Source organism: Canis lupus, chromosome 16 (assembly GCF_048164855.1).
Source record: "Canis lupus baileyi chromosome 16, mCanLup2.hap1, whole genome shotgun sequence".
NCBI classification, from domain to species: Eukaryota; Metazoa; Chordata; class Mammalia; order Carnivora; family Canidae; genus Canis; species Canis lupus.
The window spans coordinates 8,168,415-8,190,262 of NC_132853.1; the positions used below are offsets into that span (position 1 = coordinate 8,168,415).

Consider the following 21,848-nt stretch of genomic DNA (forward strand, 5'->3'; position numbering starts at 1 on the left):
CAAACTGCTGCGCCACCCAGGGATCCCTCAGCTGGTGTTTCTAGAACAGGTATGGGGCATTCACCCGGCTGGCTCAGCTGGAGGAGTATGTGACTCTTGATCTCAGCGTCCTGAGTTAGAGCCCCGTTGGGTGGAGAGATTATATACATAAATTAAAACACACACACACACAAAATGGTGTTTTCAGGAGTAAGAGGAGGAGGTTATTTGTCTCACTCTGAAGCATCATCCACACTCCTGCCTTTCAAATCCTAGCTCATTTCAGATCATTACTTGTAGCCATATTCTGCCCCAGAACTTGCCAGCTGCCATGCTCGTATCAGTATTGATTCCCAGAAGTGACCAGTACTGGGCTGTCACACCTCCAATTCAGTGTTAGGACTTCACTTGGAGGAACTTCTATAAGAGAATACCCCTGGGGAGGTGCTCGAATGGAGATATTTTATGAGAAGAGAGCAGGAAGTTGACCTATGTTGGCATGAAAGTTCTATCTCAGTATCAGAGGAAATGCTCATGTCAAGGATTTAGCTAACGGATATGGGCAGGGACATCTTTGAAAGATAGAGGTGCCACCCTGTGATTTTATTGGTACTTTTCTGTGTGCATGTTTAAGTATTTTTAATCTTAGTGTTTTCCCTATAGCCTCACAGTGGAGGACTTGCCACTGTCACTTTTGTGTTTTCCTCTCTTCTGACCCACTCTCTTACTTAGCATTGTTTTTTTCTTCAGTGTCGACGTCTGCTAGCAAAATTATTCCTCAAGGGGCTGATAGCACAATGCTGGCAACAAAAACCGTGAAGCATGGTGCCCCTGGTCCTTCCCACAGCCTCTCAGCCCCCCAGGCAGCTGCCGCTGCAGCACTGAGACGTCAGATGGCCAGCCAAGCACCAGGTAGGACATGGTCGGGAGCTGCGGCCACACAGCAGGTCCCAGGCAGCAACTGGCTCTTTTTGCCACCCTCAGAAAGAGGGGACTGATGGGACAGTCCTCTTCCCTTTTCGGGGAGCAAGTCCTGAGAAGACAGAGACCAGATATGAAGCTTTTTCATTTCAAAGAAAGGTGTTAGATCCACTCTACCTGGCCTATCAGTGGTCTTTGGATGAAGTGGTTGATCTCTGCTTTTTTTTTTTCTTTTTAAGATTTCATTTATTCATGAGAGACACAGAGAGAGAGGGAGGCAGAGACACAGGCAGAGGGAGAAGCAGGCTCCATGCAGGGAGCCTAATATAGGATTCGATCCTGGGACTCTAGGATCACGCCCTGGGCCGAAGGCAGGCACTAAACTGCTGAGGCACCCAGGAATCCCTAATCTCTACTTTTGAATAATGTCTGCTTTAAGCCTCCAATTAATCTTTGCTGTTAGATCATCTGATAACATTGGAATCATCTCACAGTGTCCTGTGGATCCCAGACACCCTGGGAGGTGGCTATTGGTGTGCCCATTTTGCTTTTGAGTAATGTCAGGTTCAGAGAGGTGAAGGTGACCCAACCAGTAAGTAGCAGAGCCCAGACTGGACTCCTACCCTGTGCTCTATTTCAGCACAGCATTTTCGTAAGATTACCAACCTAGCCTTTACAGATGGAAACTCTAATGAGCTAGTCATAATCAGCACTTGCATTTTGTCAGTGCTCTGTGGTTATCCAGGATTTCCTGCATTAGCATTTCTGGGTAATTGGCCTCAAGGGCTTCAGTTATCACTAGTTAATCAGTTTGTACAAGCTAGTGGTTCTCAAGTGGAGACTATTTTTGTGCCCCGTACTCCTCCCCAGCAGTTGGCAGTGCTGCTGGCATCTAGTGGGTAGAAGTCAGGAATGCTGCAAAAAATCTTCAAATGTGCAGGACACCACCACAACAAAGGATTATCCAGACCCAAAATGTCAGTAGTGCCAAATTCGAGAAATTCTGTTATAAATAAAATATTTTTGTTTCAGTTGAATGAAATTGTATTTTAGTTTTATCCCTGCTCGGAACATGTATCACTTTGGACAATACTTTTTTATTTTTATTTTTTTTATTATTTATTTATGATAGTCACAGAGAGAGAGAGAGAGAGAGAGAGAGAGGCAGAGACACAGGCAGAGGGAGAAGCAGGCTTCATGCACTGGGACCCCGACGTGGGACTCGATCCCGGGTCTCCAGGATTGCGCCCCGGGCCAAAGGCAGGTGCTAAACCGCTGCGCCACCCAGGGATCCCCGGACAATACTTTTTAAAGAACTAAAGAGAGGGAATCCCTGGGTGGCTCAGCGGTTTAGCGCCTGCCTTTGGCCCAGGGCTCGATTCTGGAGTCCCGGGATCAAGTCCCACGTCAGGCTCCCAAGGCTCCCAGCATTAAGCCTGCTTCTCCCTCCTCCTGTGTCTCTGCCTCTCTCTCTATGTCTGTCATAAATAAATAAATAAATCTTTAAAAAAAAGAACTAACGAGATACAGTAGTTTGATTTAGACAAAGAAAGGATTACCATTATATAGTATAAAAGCATTCTTAAGAAATCTCAAATATTAAAACCTTATTAAGGCATCTAGAACAGATATGAAAGAGCACAAACAAGATAACTTTTTAAGGTACCTTTGAGCCTTCTGAAAAAATAGAAGTCTTTGATGTTTTCTTTAAACGTTACTTGGAGGAAGCAGAATCTTGGCATTGTGCTGAGTAGGCCGCAAATCAAGCTGATTGAGTCAGGAATCTGCCAGGATGTAGGATTATTCCACTTAGCAGGAGGTGGTATGATCTCTGTTACCATCTTAGAAGCAAAAAATTTCTAAGGTGTTAGGTACCTTTGAATGTAAAGGATGCAGTATGTACAGTTGTAGGCAAGACGAGCCATCTCACTTCTCTGAAGGAGGGAATGAGAGCATGCTGCCATGCACCCACCATTCTGTGGCCACAGCATTCAACTGTGCCAAAAAACTGGTCCAAGAGCTTTGCTCAAACTTTCTTGGTAGTTAATTAGAAAATGTCATTAAGTGCTTTAGAATGCAGTTTTAAAATATAAGACCAAAAAAGACATGCAAGCTGACACGCCTAATAAGATGTCATGTCCATCTCTGTTGCCGTTCCTTAAATAAGCCTCTTGGACTTTCCTCCCATTCTTGCCCAAGCTCCATTTTCCACATCTTATTCATGTGCCTGTCTCACTAAGCCATGAGCTCCTTTAGAGAAGAAGCTATATTTTGGACATTTTTTTGTATTCCCAGCATCTGACAATCTGGCAATAATGAGCTGCCCGTGTGAAAGGATGATTGGATGGTTGGATGGTTGGATGGATGGAATAGATGGCAGAAATCCTTAATCTGAACACTGCTTATCGTCTAGCTCTTTCTGCCCTTTCCAGGGTGAGCCAACAATGTTGCAGGTAGCTCAGCTCTGCTCTCTGAGAACTGGCCAGGGAATTCTTTTTCCCTAAACTAGTACATTTGACTAAATTGCACAAAACTTCATCCCATAATCTTCATAAATAGAGTAGAACAGCTGTCCCATTGAACACAGAGCTTTAGAACTCCCCAGAGTAGATTTCCTTTATAATAAAATTACATCCTGCTTGAATATGTTGTCCTGGTTATTCAGTTGTACATGGCTGGGATTTGTGATCCTTTACTGCAATTAATATGCTTCTCTCTCCTCTATTTATTTATTTTTATTTTTATTTTCTCTCCTATTTAAATAGCTGTAAGTACTTTGACTGAATCAACTCTGAAGAATGTCCCTCAAGTGGTAAATGTGCAGGAACTGAAAAATAATCCTACAGCCACCTCTGCAGCGATGAGGTATGTAACTGCTTTGTTAAACTGTGTTTAAGCCAGGGAGTTCTTCTGTAATAGCGATGAGCTGTCTGCAGGGAGCAGCACTGCTGCTGTCACAGTTTCTGGCAGAGCCTTAGGTTCTCTTAGGTTAGATCTCTTTATCCATGACACCCTCTCCTGGGCACAGGGAAGAGTTGAGGGGCATTTCTTCACTTTGAACATAGGGATGGTGAGGACCAGTGTAATTCAGGGAGTTGGTGTCTGGCGATTAGTCCAGCGGTAGGAAGAGCAGCCACAGGCCCAGTGTTTTTTCCACATTGTGCCTGTTCTCTTCATCCCATAGAGCAGGTCTGCTCACTGCTGTGTTTGGGCCTTATCAAGTGGCTCTGCATCTCTAGTCCACTGGCCTTCTCTTTCTTCTACATTGGTCCGTTTATCAACACTGCCTGTTCCAGGAATTTCTTAGTTATCTCAGGGCTATCCTAACAGCCAAAAACAAGCCTACTCACTTTCCTATCTTGTAGTGACCTTGAAGCTTTGGTATGCTGTTTATACCAAGATGGCATTTGTGGTTGTTGTGAACTTCCCAAGAGAAAAAACTGTACATTAGAGTTTGGGAATTGCAGCCAAATTCCTAGTGTAGGGAAGGCAAAGAAAAGCCACCAAAAGGCAGAATATTGCATAAGACAGGAATATCCAGCTTAACGGTAAAAGCAATGTAGTCTGGTATTTCTGAGATACTTTAGCCATTAACCATGGAGTAGAAACACCTCTTAGTGATTTCATTTAACCATTTCTTAAACTCTGTTTCCTTCAACTGGTTCTTAGCATATCTCTGATCAGGGTTTTGTCAGAGGAACAGTTCTAAGTTTGCCCTTTCCTCTGACTTGAGAAAAATAGACACAAAAAATCAAAAGGAATCTTAAAGAAACTTTCTCTCCCTTCCCTTTGGATTTGGACTCTAGTACAGTTATTGAACTTGTATGCCCAGCAAGTTGCCTGGAACATAGTTCATTTATACTTTTTTTATTTTTTGCTTTTGTTTTATTTATTTATTAGAGAGATACGGAGATAGTGAGAGAGAGCATGGAGCAGGGAGGAGAGGGAGAAGCAGGCTCTCCACTGAGCAGCCCTACACGGGACTCAATCCCAATACCCTGGGACCATGACCCAAACCAAGGGCAGGCACTCAGCTGGTGGAACCACCCAGGCGCCTCATAGTTCATTTTTATTTTTTTTAAAGATTTTATTTATTTATTTGAGAGAGTGACAGAGCAAGCATGAACAAGGTGGGGAGGATGGGCAGAGGGAGAGGGAGAAGCAGACTCCCCTCTGAGCAGGGAGCTGATGCGGGGCTTGATCCCAGGACCCTGGGATCATGACCTGAGCTGAAGGCAGATGCTTAACCACCTGAGCCACCCAGGCGCCCCTCATAGTTCATTTTTAATCACCATGCATTGAGTAATGCGTTAATGCTAAGCAGAATTCATTAATGCAAATTGACATTTACTACATCTTCCAATAAGAAAGCTAGAGAAATACGTTCATTATGAAATTGCTTTCATATTCTGTTAAGCGGTAGTTTCCCTAAGTGTATTTTAAGTATTTAACTTTGCATTTAATTTCCTGAGTAGTATCTTGCAGAAGATTATTATAAGATGAGCTTACATATTTCTGCTATTGATGTATCTTATGTTCATTGGCTTCATCCTTTACATTCATTGACTAACCACCCTGTTTTAAGTAAGGAAGAGGGTTTATCTAGTGCAAATCCATGGGTACTCAGTCAGTTTGGATCCCACAGATTCTTATGGGGCATCTGCTAGGAGTATGATACTGCCCTGGGTATTAGGGGATGCAGTAGTGAATAAGACCTACAAAGTCCCCGCTTTCACAGCACTTATATTTTAGCAAGACAGCCACTAAATTGGCAATTACACAAGGAGTTGTATGATTGCAATATAATAAGTCCAATGAAGGAGTGCAGGGTGCTAAGAAAGCATATAATGAGGCAATTGGATTGAATCTGGGTTGATGAGGTTGGTGAGGGAAACGTACTTTAGCTAGAAGTGAACAATGACCAACAGTTGCCCAGAGAAGAGTGTTCTGGACAGAGGATGCAGAATCTGGAAACCCAAACTGGGGACAGGGCAGAGCACATTTCAGGCAGAGTTGAAGGAAGGCTGGTATGACCTGTCAGGAGGTAGAATATAGAATATGAAGAGGGGGGCCAAATGAGGTGAGGTTGTTGGTTTCTTTTTTTTTTTTTTTTTTTTTTAACCAAAACACACCAGACACACCCATTTCTTTCAGAAATTTTGGTGTTTATTCTTTCAACAAATGCTTAATTTAGTACTTCTTAAAAAAAATGTATTTGTTTTAGAGAGAGAGAGAGAGAGTAGAGCACATGACCCGGGGGGGAGGGGGAAAGGAAGGGAGGGAGAGAAGCAGATTCTGCATCAAGCTTGGAGTCTGACATGGGACTTGATCTCATGACCCCGAGATCATGACCCAAGCTGAACCCAACTGACTGAGCCACCCAGGTTCCCTTTAATTAATTAAATATTTAATACACTATTCTAGCTATTCTAGGTGCTGGGTATAAAGCAGTTAACGAAACAGACAAAAACCACCAATGAATCCTGCACTAGATATGGAAAGACAATAAGTGTGAAATGAGTGAGTAAAATATGCAGTGTTTTAGGTGATGACAGATGTGGAGAAAATTGAAGTAGGAAAGGGATTTAAGACCTATTATCTGGGTGTGGGCTACAATTTTAAAGAAGGTGGCCAAAGAAGGTGCTTCTCCTCCATGATTAATGACTAAACTATCTCAGAAGTACCAGACCATTGTGTATACATAGCACATCTTCTTTATTCATTCATCTGCTGAAGGACATCATAGCTCCTTCCACAGTTTGGCTATTGTGGACATTGCTGCTATGAGCTACCTACTGTTTACATCAATGTGGATGGAACTGGAAGGTATTATGCTGAGTGAAATAAGTCAATCACAGAAAGACAATTATCATATGATTTCGCTCATATGTGGAATATAAGAAATAGTGAAAGGGACCATAAGGGAAGCGGCTGGACGGGAGGGTGGGGGTGGTGGCTGAATGTGGAAAAATTAGAAAGGAAGACAAACCACAAGAGACTCCTAACTGGGAAACAAAGGGTTGCAGAAGGGGAGGTAGGTGGGGTTTGGGATAACTGGGTGATGGGCTTTAAGGAGGGCACATGATGAGATGAGCACTGGATATTATACGTATGTTGGCAAATTGAATTTAAATTAAAAAAAAAAAAAAAAAAGTACCAGACCATGTTGCTTTCACTGTTAAGCTGAATCTTCCTATTTTATGTGGCTTTTGATACTTGACATTTGAGTAAAGACCAAAAGGCTAGAGAGCAGGTCTCATGACCATCCTAAGGAAAATGGCCCCAGGTATAGGGCCAGTGGCAAGTTCAAGAAGACCAGGAGGCTGTTGGTGGCTGGAGCAGGAGGGAGGGCACCTGGAGTGGGGGCAGAGGTGGAATCCTGTGTCCTGTGACATTTAGTGAGCCTTGTTCAGGACCTGGCTGCAGAGTGTTGGATGCTTTGGCACAGTCATATAACCTGATCTGATTTGTTTTTTTAATCTTAGCAAGTTTTTTTTAATTGAGGCATAATTTATATACAGTAAAATTCACCTTTCTTTTAGTGTAAAATTCTGTGAGCTTTGATAAACATGAATGGTTGCAATGACCTAAGGTTTTAGCAGGAAGCTTCTGGTTCTTATATTGAGAAAGATTCAAAAGGGCTAGAGTGTGGAATGGTAGAAAGAGGATAGTTAGGAAGCTTTTTCTTTTTTTTTCATTGTGGTAAAATATATACATAACAAATGTTAACCATTTTTAAGTGTACATTTTTTTTAATTTTTATTTATTTATGTTAGTCACAGAGAGAGAGAGAGGCAGAGACACAGGCAGAGGGAGAAGCAGGCTTCATGCACCGGGAGCCCGACGTGGGATTCGATCCCGGGTCTCCAGGATCGCGCCCTGGGCCAAAGGCAGGCGCCAAACCGCTGTGCCACCCAGGGATCCCTAGAATAGGCAAATTCTTAGAGACAGAAAATAGCACAGAAGTTAGCAGGGGCTGGAGGGAAGTGGAGAGTTATTAATAATTTAATAGGTACAAGTTCTATCTGGGATAATGAAAAAATTCTGGAAATAAATAGTGGTGAGGTTTATACAACATGGTAAATGACTTGGTGTCATTAACAATGTACACTTAGGGATCCCTGGCAGCAGCAATGAGTGAGAGTTCCATTTTTCTCTACATCCTCACCAACACTTGTACTCTGCATGTTTTGATTTTAGTCATGCTAGCTGGATGTTAAGTGGTATCTCATTTTTTTTTTTTTTTTTTTTTTTTTTTTAGGATTTTGTTTATTTATTCATAGAGACAGAGAGGGAGGCAGAGACACAGGCAGAGGGAGAAGCAGGCATCATACAGAGAGCCTGATGTGGGACTCGATCCAGAGTCTCCAGGATCACGCCCTGGGCTGCAGGCGGCGCTAAACCTCTGCGCCACCGGGGCTGCCCTCATGTGGTTTTAATATGTATTTCCTAATGACTAATGATGTTGGGCATCCATTTGTGCTTATTGGCCATTTGTATCTTTTTTAGAAAAATGTCCATTTAGATCCTTTGCCCATTCATAAAATGGATTGTCTCCCACTCCTCAGTTGGTTTTTCACTTTCTTGATGACATCCTTTGAATCACAAAAGTTTTAATTTTGATGAAGTTGTTTATTGTTTTCTCTTTTTTTCTTTTTCCTGTGCTTTGGATGTCATATTTAAGAAACCATTGCCATATCAGAGATCATAAAGATTTATGTCTATATTTTCTTCTAAATCTTTTAGTTTTAGTTCTTACATTTTGGTCTTTGATCCATTTTGACTTAATTTTTGTAAATAGTATGACATGGTGGTCTACCTTCATTCTTTGGCAAGTGGATATCCAGTTGTCCCAGCTCCATTTGTCGAAATACTCTTTTTTTCCTCCATTAAATTGTCTTGGTGCCCTTGTTACACTGATTGGTTTTTTAATGTTAAAGCAGTCTTTAATAATGATGCATTACCCTTGTTGTATATGGTTGGACTCCATTTTCTAAAATTCTTTTAAGTGGGACACCTGGGTTGGCTCAGTGGTTAAGCATGTCTGCTTTCAGCTCAGGGTGTGATCCTGGAGTTCTGGGATCGAGTCCCACATCAGACTCCCTGCATGGAGCCTGCTTCTCCCTCTGCCTATGTCTCTGCCTCTTTCTTTCTGTGTCTCTCATGAATAAATAAATAAAAATCTTCAAAAACAAATAAAATTCTTTTAAGAGTTTTTGCATCTAAGGCACCTGGGTGGCTCAGTGGTTGAGTGTCTGCCTTTGGTTCAGGTCGTGATCCCGGGGTCCTGGGATTGAGTCCTGCATCAGGCTCCTACTGCTTCTCAGCTCTGCCTATGTCTCTGTCTCTGTCTCTCTCTCATGAATAAATAAGTAATCTTAATTTTTTTTAAGATTTTATTTATTCATTCATGAAAAACGCAGAGAAGCAGAGACATAGGCAGAGGGAGAAGCAGGCTTCCCACTAGGAGGCCAATGTGGGACTTGATCTCAGGACCCAGGAGCCGAAGGCAGATGCTCAACCACTGAGCCATCTAGGCACCCCAATAAGTAAATCATCTTTAAAAAATGAATTTTTGCATCTACCTTAATGAAGGATATTGGTGTATTGATTTTCTTGTGATGTCTTTTTTCAGTTTTGTTTATTAGAACAATGCAGGCCTTGTAGGATGAGTTGGGAAGTATTTGTTCCTATTCAGTTTCTGGAAGAGTTTATGTAGATTTGTTATTATTTTATCTTTAAATGTTTGGTAGAAGTCACTAGTGGAGCCATCTGGGCCCAAAATTTTCAGGTTTTTTTTAATAGCTATAAGATTCTTCAGCTTACCTACTTCTTGAGTGAACTTTGATAGTTTGTGTCTTTCATGAAATTTGTACATTTTGCGTGTCATCCTTGTTAAGGGGCCATGCTAATCTTCTCTGTATCATTCCAATTTTAGTGTATGTGCTGCCAAAGCAAGCACAGGAAATTTCTACATTTTATTTGAATTGTTGAATCTGTTTTCGTGAGGTTTTTCATAATAGTCCCAAATTAGTAAACTCTTAATGTGTTTAGAATTCATAGTGATTTCACTTCCCTCTTTCCTGTTAGTGGTAATTCGTATCTCTTTTTTTCCTGCTGATCAGTCTAGCTAGAGGTTTATCAGTTTTATTGATCTCATAGAACTAGCTTTTGGTTTCACTGATATTTTTTTTCCTATTATTCCCCCCTCCCTTTTTTTTTTTCAGTTTTCTGTTTGCTTTGGGTTTTATTTGATCCTTTTCTAGTTTCTTAAGGTGGAAACCGAGTCATTGATTTGTGACCATTCTTTTCTGTTACAGGCATTTGGTGTTATACACTTCTGTCTTGAACTACCTTGACTACATCCCACAGATTTTGAATATGTTCGGTTTTCATTTTCATTCAGTTCAAAATACTTTTTAATTTATCCTTTGGGGTTTAAAAAAATTTATATATAATTTATATATATATATACACATACACACACACACACACACACACACACCTATGGGTTATTTAAAAGTGTGTTAATTTCTAAGTAGTTGGATGTTTTTTAGATATCTTTTTGTTATTTTTAATTTAATTCCGCTGTGGTCAGAGAACATGCTTCATGTGACCTGAAGTCTTTAGAGTTTTTGAGACTTCTTTTATGACTCAGAACTGAGATCAACAAAGTTTTTCTTAAAGGACCATATAGTAAATACTTCACGCTTGTTAGGGTGACACGTGGTCTCTATCTCAACCACTCATCCAGGCCACTGTAGCCTTCATGCAGCCATAGACAATATGTAAATGAATAGGCATTGCTGCTAACAATAAAACTTTATTTATAAAAACAGGCAGTTGGTCCTTGCTCAGTAGTTTGCCAACTTCTGAACTAGAATATCAGTCATTTTGGTAAATGTTCTCTGTGTATTTCAAAAAGAACACGTATTCTGCTCTACTGGTTGAAGTGTTCTATAAATGTCAATTAAGTTAAGATAGTGGATAGTGTTGCTCAAGTGTTCTATATTCTTAATGATTTTATGTACTTGTTCTGTCAGTTACTGAAAGTGGTGGTGAGATTTTCAACTATAATTGTGGATTTGCTAACTTACCTAGCAGTGCTATCAGTTTTTGTGTCATTTTGAAATTCCTGTTATTGGTTGCATAAATGTTTAGGATTGTTACATTCTTTTGATGAAATGGCCCATTTATCATTATAAAAATGACGTTCTTTATCCCTGGTAAGATTAATTGCTCTGAAATCTACTTTCTCCTATATTAATTTAGCCAATCCATCTTGCTTTGTTTGGTGCTAGTATGGCATATCTTTTTTCCATTCTTTTATTTTGAACCTATTTTGTGTCTATAATTTAAAATGGATTTCTTGTAGACAACATATAGTTGAGTATTTGCTCTTTATTTAGGCTGACAATCTGTGACTTTAAATTGGAGTATATAGACCATTTATATTTAATATATGATGTTGGGTTTTATTTTTTTATTATTATTTTTTAAAGATTTTATTTATTTATTCATGAGAGACACAGAGAGAGAGGCAGAGACACAGGCAGAGGGAAAAGCAGCCTCCACGCAAGGAGCCCAATGTGGGACTCGATCCCGGGACTCTGGGATCATGCCCTGAGCCAAAGGCAGACGTTCAACTGCTGAGCCACCCAGGCGTCCCTGATGTTGGGTCTTAATACATCATATTGCTGTTTGGTTTATTTGTCTCATCTGTTCTTTGCTCCATTTTTTCCTCTTTTTCTGCAGCTTCTTTTGGGTTGAATATTTTTTATGATTCTATTTTATCTTTCTCAGCTTAATCAGCTGTAACACTATGTTATTTACATGATTGCATTAGGGTTTACAGTGTACTTCTTTAACTTACCCCATTCTGACTCCACGTGATACTGTACCCTCTGTCGGGGTCCCCACTCAGTGCGAGTCTTCTCCCTTTCCTTCTGTCCCTCCCACTGCTTGTGCATGCTCAGGCTCACTCGCTCTCTCTCTCTCTCAAATAAATAAATAAAATATTTTTTAAAAATACCATATAAGAATCTTTTTTTTTTTTTTAAGATTTTATTTATTTATTCATAGAGACACAGAGAGAGAGAGAGAGGCAGAGACACAGGCAGAGGGAGAAGCAGGCTCCAGCAGGGAGCCTGACACAGGACTTGATCCCGGGTCTCCAGGATCACACCATGGGCTGCAGGTGGCACTAAACCGCTGCGCCACCAGGGCTGCCCTCATATAAGAATCTTATAGCAGTATTCCTCTGTTCCTGCCCTCCCCACCTTTGTGGTGCTGTCATCATCATTGTACATTTACTTCCACTGGTGTTATCAGTTCCATGATACGTTCATTGTTACATATAGTTCATTATCTTTGAAGCAGATTTAAAGAAGAAGGAAAACCTCTTTTGCTTATCCATATGGTGGTGTCATTTCTGGTGTCCTTCATTTGTTTGTTTAATCCCATGTCTCTGTCTGGTATGTTTTCCCTTCTGCTTAAAGGGCTTCCTCTGACATTTCTTCAGGTGTAGATCTGAGTTCTTTCAGCTTGTGTGTGTCTGCCAGAGTCTTTATTTTGCTTTAGTTTTTGAAAGATATTTTCACTAAGAATTCTAGGTTGGCAGTTTTTTCTTTCACGGACTTAAAGATGTTGCTCCACTTTAAAAATAACTTTAGTAACGACCATAACCTTAAAAAAAACTTTGATCCTTGACTTCTGATTATAAATGTTCATTGTAGACATTATAATAAACAGAGATAGTTAAAAAGAACAAAATTGGGGCACCCGAGTGACTCAGTGGGTTAAGCATCTGCCTTTGGCTCAGGGTATGATCCCAGGGTTCTGAGATTGAGCCTCGCATCTGGCTCCCTGCTCAGTGGGGAGTCTGCTTCTCCCTCTGCCCCTCCCCAGCTCGTGCTTGCTTGCTCACTCTCAAATAATAAAATAATAAAAATAAAAAAAACAAAATTAAAATCACCTTTATTCCCACCATAGAGATTCAGTCACTATTTACATATTATTCATCTTTATTCTATGAAAATTTAGTTTTTTCAAGTTTGAATACATGAAGCTTTGAAACCTCCTCTTTCAGCTTAATCATGAAACATTATTGTGAACATTTTCCACAGTCTTAGTAAATTCTTAACAGAATCCCATTTTTATATTTAATATAGGCCCTTCTCAGAGCTCTAAAGCAGTTCCAACTTACATTATTTAAGTCATTTGGCATATGGACATTCATACAAGAACCACAGTTTGGGTTAGAAGACTTAATGATATTTGGGAAAATATTTTGAATTTTCAGGGACATAAAATTTACCAGTAGGGGACAACGGTTGGCAGTTAAAATCTCCAGTGATGGATATAAGAAACTCGTGAAAATGAACTGATAGCTTTTTTTTCCCCCTCCACTGATTGATATTGGGGATGCTCCTCTTGCATTATTACTAACGATGCTTGATAAATAATTGGCCACATGAATCATTTTGCACACTTGTAGCTGTATCTATAGGATAAACTCTCCAGTGCAAGACTGCTGAGGCCATGGGGGTGTCTGTGTCCTTGTATCCAGATGTGGGTGAATTGTGACAGCTGTTGCCATATTTACCCCCTTAGAGGTTGTATCATTTATCTTCCCACAAGCAGTGTATGATGACATGCTGACCGGTATCTTTACCCAGAGTGTCTCATTTGTTATCACCCTTGAGGGTGACTGCCCATCTGGTAGATGAGAAAATTGACTTTTGTTTTCCACATTTCCTATCATCTGCTTTCTTTTTCTCCCCTGATTTTGTTTTGTCTGTTTCTTCAGCTGCTCTTGAGATGTTGTCCTTTCTCCCCACTTGCCTTACCTTTCTCTAATCTATTACCAAAAGTTTCTTAAGTCATTAGGTAACTTTTGAGTAGCTTTCACAGCTTAGATCTGCTGTGTCATCCACTAATACATAACAGGATACTCATGATCATAATTCAGATTTATCAAAATAAAGCATAGCCTGGTTTCTTGTTTTTTAAGATCTTTAAAACGTTGAAATAGAGGCACCTGGCTGGCTCAGTCGGTAGAGCATGCAACTCTTGATCACGGAGTTGTGAGTTCGAGCCCCATACTGGGCATGGAGCTTATTTAAAAAAATGTTGAAACAGGTAAAAGAATGAGTAGTTGGCCCCTTTCACAACAACAATATATTTACCTTGTTAAAGTTCATTGACATCTAAACGACTGCTAAGAAAAGGCCAAGATGACATTTTCATGCTTCAACGTCTCAACAATTCAGTGTTATAATCGTGTGTAGATCGTGCACCCTACAGCATGTGTGCCTCAGTCCACCTCTGTGGGCACGTGACGTTGGTAGAGTGTGCTAACAACAGGGAGCAAAGTGACTCTTCTGTATTCAAGGTAGCCCTTGACACAGGTGTGTGGTGACATTTCCTGTGTGTAGGATATTTGGTATTTTCATCTGTAATTATTGCTTAATCTTTATCAGAGTGCTCTGGGGAATGGGAGCCAGAGGACATAGATTCTGTTGAGAGTGTTTTTCTCCAGTAACCAAATTGGACCACTCTCCATGACCTATGTGACCCTATTACTCATCTCTAAAGCAGCACTTGAGTGTTGTCAGTAATGTAATGTCATCTGTGGACGCCTGTGCTATGGGTTTCTCTTTGGAGTTCTGGTGCAGTGCCAGTTTCTGCTTGCGGTCCTCTGACTTGTTTTTGCTTGTGGAACAGCACATCAAATGAAGTTCTGATCATCCCTTTCAGGCCTGTGCTGCTAGAAAGTAGAATTCAGTCATCCCTTGCTTTTGCTGTCTTGGATCATGGCAGATGTAGTCCATCTAGATCTAGTCCCATCTGATCCACTGGTTTGTCAGCAGATTGCGCTGAGCAGCATTTCTCTGCAGGGCTATCACGTGGGCCAGTGTGTAGGTACTGTGAATTCCTAATGTTGTGTGTTTGGGGATTTAGGACACCCAAGAGATTTTGTAGCATTATCACAAACATTTAGAACGATAATTACACTCAGCCTATTTTGTGTGTGATTTAGTTTACCATCACGTCATAACTAAGTTTTAGGCATAAAAAATATTCTAAAGTTGGATAAATTGCTGCTTTTATTTTTACTTATAATTTCTTTTTTGTTTGTCTTTGGGAAAGAATAAAAGATTTTCATTTCCCTTGTGGTTTTTATGAGCTCAAACCACATCTTTACCCAGGTCTGCCGTGTCTGCCCGGGGCTTTCTTAGTCTTAGCAACCTCAGTCCCACATTCTTCTCTCTCTGGTGGAATATCTCAGGGGAGCAGAGACATGTTTCTTCAGAGAACACATTTTTAGCTTCTTCTGTCTTCATGGAAAAGCAAAGGGGATTTGTTTCATTGAAAATAACTCCATTTTTTCTCATCTCTCAATCTCATAAAGTTTGGGACAGTTCCTGTGTTTATCCAACAGAGGATTGTGAGGTGCTTGTAAGATTGTTAAATCATTTAATAATTTTCTTCTATGAGGCATGGGCTTATTTTAGTCTTTCCTCTTCCAAATTAATTTTTTGATGGAAAAATAGCAATCCTCCCTAGTCTAGGGGGAATTCTGAAAAATAAAACTAGATCCTACAGCTACTACTGCTATACTTACCAGTCAAAGGAGCTTTGGGCTTAGGACAGATAAATAAATTGCTTCCAATAGCTAAGAGTAGAGCTTTTATCCATGATTGCATTAATAAGCAAGAGGGTTTGTTCCCTCACCCTTTTAACACTAAATAATTACTGAAATAACAGCTCACTGCATACCTCATTCAGAGTTAACAAAAGATCTCTTTTCTACAAATAGTGGATAGGCTTCTCAGACTGCAGCAGAGGTGCAGTTTGTAGTTTGTACGGTACAGGGGTACATTTGAATCTCTGTGTGCTGACCTGGTGGGCAGTGGGCTCAAAGGGGCTGGTTGCTGTCTCTTCTTTAAGTACTACAGTCCAGGGATGCCTGGGTGGCTCAGCAGTTTAGCGCCTGCCTTTGGCCCAGGGCATGATCCTGGGGTCCCGGGATTGAGTCCCACATCGGGCTCCCTGCATGGAGCCTGCTTCTTCCTCTGCCTGTGTCTCTGCCCTTCTCTCTCTCTCCCTGTGTCTCTTATGAATAAATAAAATATTTAAAAAAAAATAAGTAACAGTTCATATACATCCCATGGATCCTGATGAACATTTTCTCAGGCTTGGAAAGAGAATCAGGCATGCCCCATAGAATCTAGAACTGGGGATGGCAGGGAGGGAGAAGATAAAGAAGGCTGAATCTCCTGAAAAGAAAAAGCTCTACTTCTGAATAGTTTTAACTTTTTTTCTTAGGATTTCAGGAAGAAAAAAAAAGTTTTAGGCTCACTGCTTTGACTTTTATGCTGAAGACTCAGATTTCATTTAAAGAATTTATTCTTCAGAAAAGTATTAAATGGGGGATCCCTGGGTGGCTTAGCGGTTTAGCGCCTGCCTTTGGCCCAGGGCATGATCTGGAGTCCCGGGATCAAATCCTGCATCAGGCTCCCTGCAGGGAGCCTGCTTCTCCCTCTGCCAGTGTCTCTGCCTCTCTCTGTGTCTCTCATAAATAAATAAATAAAATCTTTTAAAAAAGAAAGAAAGAAAAGTGTTAAATGACTGTTTAGGGTCCCTGAGATAGTCTACCCAAAATTAGTATGATTTATTGGATAGAAGGTAGGCTTGGGCAGCCCGGGTGGCTCAGTGGTTTAGCGCCTGCCTTCAGCCCAGGGCGTGATCCATGGAGACCCAGGATCGAGTCCCGCATTGGGCTCCCTGCATGGAGCCTGCTTCTCCCTCTGTCTGTCTGTCTCTTTCTCTGTGTCTCTCATGAATAAATAAATAAAATCTTAAAAAAAAAAAAAAAAGGGTAGGCTCAAGGATGAATATAATTTCCACCTACGTGCCTTCCTGTTGAACATAATCTTTTGTGTTTTCCAGTTCTTCGGTGCCATACTCTTCAGCCAAGACACCTCACCCTGTGATGACCCCAGTAGCTGCTAACCAGGCTAAGCAGGTGACTTACTGATCTTTGCTTTTGTGAACAGCCATGCTGTTTTAAGTACTGTTTTAAGTCCTGACTTCATTTAAACAGATTATAGGTCTAACAAAGACCTGTGATCCTTTCCTTACAATTTATGCTTCCCTATAATTTAATTTAGTAGGTCATTTGGAACCTGACATTGTCTTCTCAGGTCATTTAACATTCTGCATCTAGTCATCTTGGGTCATAATTCTAATACCTTATAGTTCAGGATATTTGGGTTTATAATTTACTTTCACTTAACATGATCTTCATTTACCCATATGACAGCCATGTGCAGTAGAACGGGGCAGATGTTTAAATGTGTTTCACAAATGAAGAGGCTGAGGTGCAGGTGACCAGTGCAAGCTCACATGATCAGTAGATGCTGGAGCCAGAGCTGGACCCCAGCTCTTGTACCATCTTCCTGTCTGTGGCTTTCAGGATCAGTACCTGGAGAGTGACTTCTGGCTTTCTCCTACAATCTCTTTTTCAGAGCTTGCCTATTCAGTGACGTTCAGTAGGTCTACAACTAGGCTTTTGCCTGATGAAAAATTACTGTCTCACAAAAATAGGTTATATTATTATAAACAGTTAAACAATCCAGCAAAGACTAATAGGAAGTGGCTAAAAGATAGATCAAGCTATCTTTGAAACCTTCCCCAAGAAAACCTGGTTTCTCCACTAATCTCCATGTCTCTGAGATGAGTCATTTCAGATTGTGTTTGAGATCACAATTTGCCTATCATGAGTTTTCAACATGGCTCTGAGCCTTGGTTTGCCATGACTTAAAGTGGCATTTTAGCATTTGGTCACGCCTCTGGAGGGTTTCATGTTGACCTTATGTAGGCATAAGTCATAACAAATAAGAGTAAAGCAACATTCTCTGAAGATGGAGAAGTTGAACAGTTTTGCTTTTTATTTTATTATGAATTTATTGAGAATCAGTATCTATTTCATTCATTCACTTACTCTTCTACCTGATAATCTGGTCCCTCTTGTGTACCAGGGACTGTGCTGGGCACTAAGAAAATAGCCAGAAGCCACATAGGCGAGACTGTGTTCTTGGAGCTCACAGGATATTCCATTTGCATCCTCCAATACACTCTTACACATGGCAGGCATTTTTAAAGTACTCACATTGTAAGGATTTTTTAAATTAAGATAAATAAAAGTGCTTATGCTTGCTTACTTTTAGATGTTTTATATGTTTCTTTATTCTAAAGGATGGTTAGTGGTTTCACATAAATGTTCTGCTTGTGTTCTGTTACAGGGATCTCTAATAAATTCCCTGAAGCCATCGGGGCCCACGCCAGTGTCCAGTCAGTTGTCATCTGGTGATAAAGCTTCAGGTCAGTTTGCATTTTTGTTTTAGTGAAAATAAAGGTGAAAGAACACACACCCACAGCAGAGGTTAGTGTTCTAGATCATAGAGGGCAGTTGACATAGGAAACCAAGTAAAGAGATCTTGGAAGGTTTCAGTCGATGAAGTCTCTAGGAAATAGCGAGCCCTCCACCAGCTCTGCAGACTCCGAAATTCAAGCACAGTATGAAAAAAATCTTCCTAGAAATGCTCTTCCTGAAAAGGAGCAATACCGTTGTCTTCACTAGCCTTGCTGGATGATCAAAGTTAAGAGGGGAGGAGAGTGGAACAGGAACTATAGTCTTCTACTAAAAGGAGTGAAATATCCTCTTGGTTCACAGTGATAATTCAAAGCTGGAAAAACAGAGCGGTTGTAATATAAGATGTCAGAGTAGATATAATGTCAGTATCAGATTTTATGGTTTCACGTACTTCCCAAAGCCCACTCAAGCTTAGTTATTCTTAAAATTCATAGTTTTTGTAGTCACCATTGTGCCATGACCAAGGGGTCAATGTTCCCCAAACCACCTTGAAGCACAAGGTTATGTATAACTTGATGTTGATGTGGGGTCGCCCTTGGCACCCCCTTCCTGGTGGCTCCTTTTTTATAACCCCTAGTTTGGCATGTGTCACCTTCTGCTTTGGGAGTCTTGTGCTGCCTGCAGTTCTGTATTTTCACCACACCATGGACTCCGACTTTTGCTTTCATTCATGCTCTCAAGTGGGTCTCCAGGCGGATTCTGTTGGACACTGAACCTCCCCCATCGGCAGCCCACATTCTGTCATCTCTGCTCAGCCATATAGTCATTCTATTCTCTATGATTGAGAGCTATCTGCCTGGATATTGGGTCTATCTTCTGTAAATAGTCCCTGCATTCAGGAGAAATCCATTAGCATGTATGCCAAAGTTGAGCTCTAGAATTTGGATTAGTGCAGAGCCACCATAGTGTCGTGTAAGCTTTCTATGAGAAGGAGTTTTGTAGCACTTCTTAACTGAGATCTAAAGTTGTCTGTTAAAAGTGAAAATTTAGTGGAGTTGTCAAAGACTTTTGAATCATTTAAGATTCAAATTAAGTTCATTTCCATTTCTGGCTAATGTTCTAGAAAGTTTTTGAAAGACATCTATCCCAGCTTCTTTCAAGGACTGCTTTGAAGAGCTTGTCACTCTAGAACTTAAGAACCAAGGATATCTAAGAAACTTTGCTTCACATACATCTTACACAGTTAGCGTGACTTTCCCAGACATTTTCTGAGATTCATCATGCAGCAGTGATTGTGAAATCTGTCTTTCATTGCTCGGCATATACTTCTGTTTTCACTCACTGGATAATCAAAGGAAAAGGGTTTTGGGGGCAGAAAAATTTCCCTGAAAAATACTATTCAGAAGCTTACAAAGTTTCTTTAAAAATTTATTCTGAGACCTCTGTAGTTCTCTCTTTAAGAATGGAAATACCTCTGTTGCTATTCTGATTATGAAACAATTTTAGATGTTCAAAAAGTCTACACTGAAGAGGTATAGAATGTAAAAAAGTAAAAGCTGCCCTTTCAAATCATATTCTAGAAATAGCAGCCCTTAATGATTTAATTTGTATATCTTGAAGTTTACTTCATTGTTGTTTTTTTTTTTTTTTCTTTTTTAACAAAAATAGGCATATCCTGTGTATGTTAATCCTCCCCCCATTGCAGTAACTATTCGGCTCATCTTTCCAAATCTGACACAGCTCTAACTAACTTGTTTCAGCTGTAGCCTAGGAGTTGCACCCTGTTAAGTTTTATCAGTACTATGCTGATAGTTTAGATTATTTCTAATTTTTCAAGATTATAAGCAAGATTGCATTGAATATCCCTATACATACCACATTGCATTATAGTAGTTTTTAAAATAATTTTACTAATATCTACCCCATACTCATCTGAAGAGAATGTACTTTTTCTTACATTTGATTTGATTTGTGCCCCCCCCCCTTTTTTTTTTTTTTTTTAAGTAGGCTTCATGCCCACCTCTAGCGTGGAGCCCAGCTTGGGGCTGGAACTCAGGAACTCATCAAGACCTGAGTTACCAAGAGTCAGACACTTAACTGACTGAGCCACCCAGGCGCCCCAGTTTGGGCTTTTTAGACATAGTGTTTCTTCTCCCTCCCTCTTTTAAAGTAGAGCAATGGGGGAGGAAATTAAAGATATACCCCAAACTGTTTATGAGTACTTACAGTGAAATTGAACTTGGAGAAGAGAATGGATCATACTTTTAGCTTTCTACACTTTCTGCATTGCAGGAATCATGTATTACTTTTGTAATGAAAAAGAAAGTTAATATTTATGAAATATAAAACGATGCCCTAAGAGAAATACAGGAATGTAGAGAGAAAGCAAATAGCCATGAAGTCACTATTCAGATATATTTCACCTATTAACCTATTTCTTTTTGGATCTTTTTCCTTCAGTTATATACTACTTAACCATAATTATAAAACTTCATTATAAAGTATATCTTATAAAATTAAAAAACTACTTTCAGAGGTTTCAATTTAAACTGCACTGGAACGATTTCGATATCTTTTCTGGAAAGAAGGCTGGGGCATGTGTTGGTTTGGAATTAACACGGACGGAGCCAACCAGAAAGTTCAGAGGCCTCGCGCACGAGTTTGGCAACACGTCCACTCCCCTGGCCACTGACCTGACCTGTCAGAGAGCATGGTAGGGGCCTGCGGACTGTAGCCGCGCTCCTCTACGTGGCATTGCACAACTGGTGCTATACAGAATCACAAAGTGGAACGGTGTTTCTAACAGCATTTTTGTAATGTTCTTATTTTCTTTCCCACGATTTCAGGGCCAGGGGCAGCCAAGATAGAAACAGCTGTGACTTCTCCTCCGCCTGCTGCTGGGCAGCTCAGCAAGTCGTTCTCATTTTCTCCAGCAGGGTCAGTAATGAACTAAATTTCATGGCAGATTGCCAGCAACCTTATAGATAGCTTCCCCCAGTCTTAAAATCAGAGGTATATTTATCTGCTTATTAACTGTATATGAACCCCAGAGTTGTTATCACTTCAGTAATGCATCTGATAATAGTGGCAGCAGCTTATTGTCCTAATGTAGATCTACAGCTGACCCTTGAGCAATAGGGGTTTGAACGGTGCAGGTCCACTTATATGTGAATTTTTTTTCCTAATAAATGCAGTATAGTACTATAGATGTCTTTTCCTTATGATTTTAATTTTTTTCTTTAGCTTCCTGTATTATAAGATACAGGACATAATGCATATAATATGTGTTCATCAACTGTTGATGTTGTTAGTAAAGCTTCCCATCAACAATAGACTATTTGTAGTTAAGTTTTGGGGAATTAGAAGTTACACGCAGATTTTCAACTGCATGGGGTGGGTGCCCCTAACCGCTGCATTGTTCAAGGGCCAACTGTATTTCCCATTTTCAATTCAAGTTTATATGTGTGTTACAATATATTTCTTTGTTTTGTTTTTTAGGTTAAGCCTCCTTTTCTTTGGGTAGTAGGTCTGTGTCAGATTCTGTGGTGGGTTTTCTAACTTCTCACCC

At 40.3% G+C, this 21,848-nt stretch overlaps 1 protein-coding gene and 1 pseudogene across 5 annotated transcripts in view; one reads left to right on the forward strand and one right to left on the reverse strand.

Annotated features, from left to right (window-relative positions):
* The window catches only part of NUP214 (nucleoporin 214), a 103,522-nt gene that overhangs the window by 44,221 nt on the left and 37,453 nt on the right, over positions 1 to 21,848 (forward strand). For all 5 annotated transcript variants that reach the window (XM_072778357.1, XM_072778360.1, XM_072778358.1 and 2 more), the window contains 5 exons: positions 730 to 891; positions 3,666 to 3,765; positions 16,855 to 16,930; positions 18,210 to 18,288; positions 21,127 to 21,217. In XM_072778357.1, the coding sequence (XP_072634458.1) occupies positions 730 to 891; positions 3,666 to 3,765; positions 16,855 to 16,930; positions 18,210 to 18,288; positions 21,127 to 21,217 (508 nt within the window). The remainder of the gene's footprint in view (positions 1 to 729; positions 892 to 3,665; positions 3,766 to 16,854; positions 16,931 to 18,209; positions 18,289 to 21,126; positions 21,218 to 21,848) is intronic.
* LOC140607606 (U6 spliceosomal RNA) lies at positions 9,764 to 9,862 on the reverse strand (annotated as a pseudogene).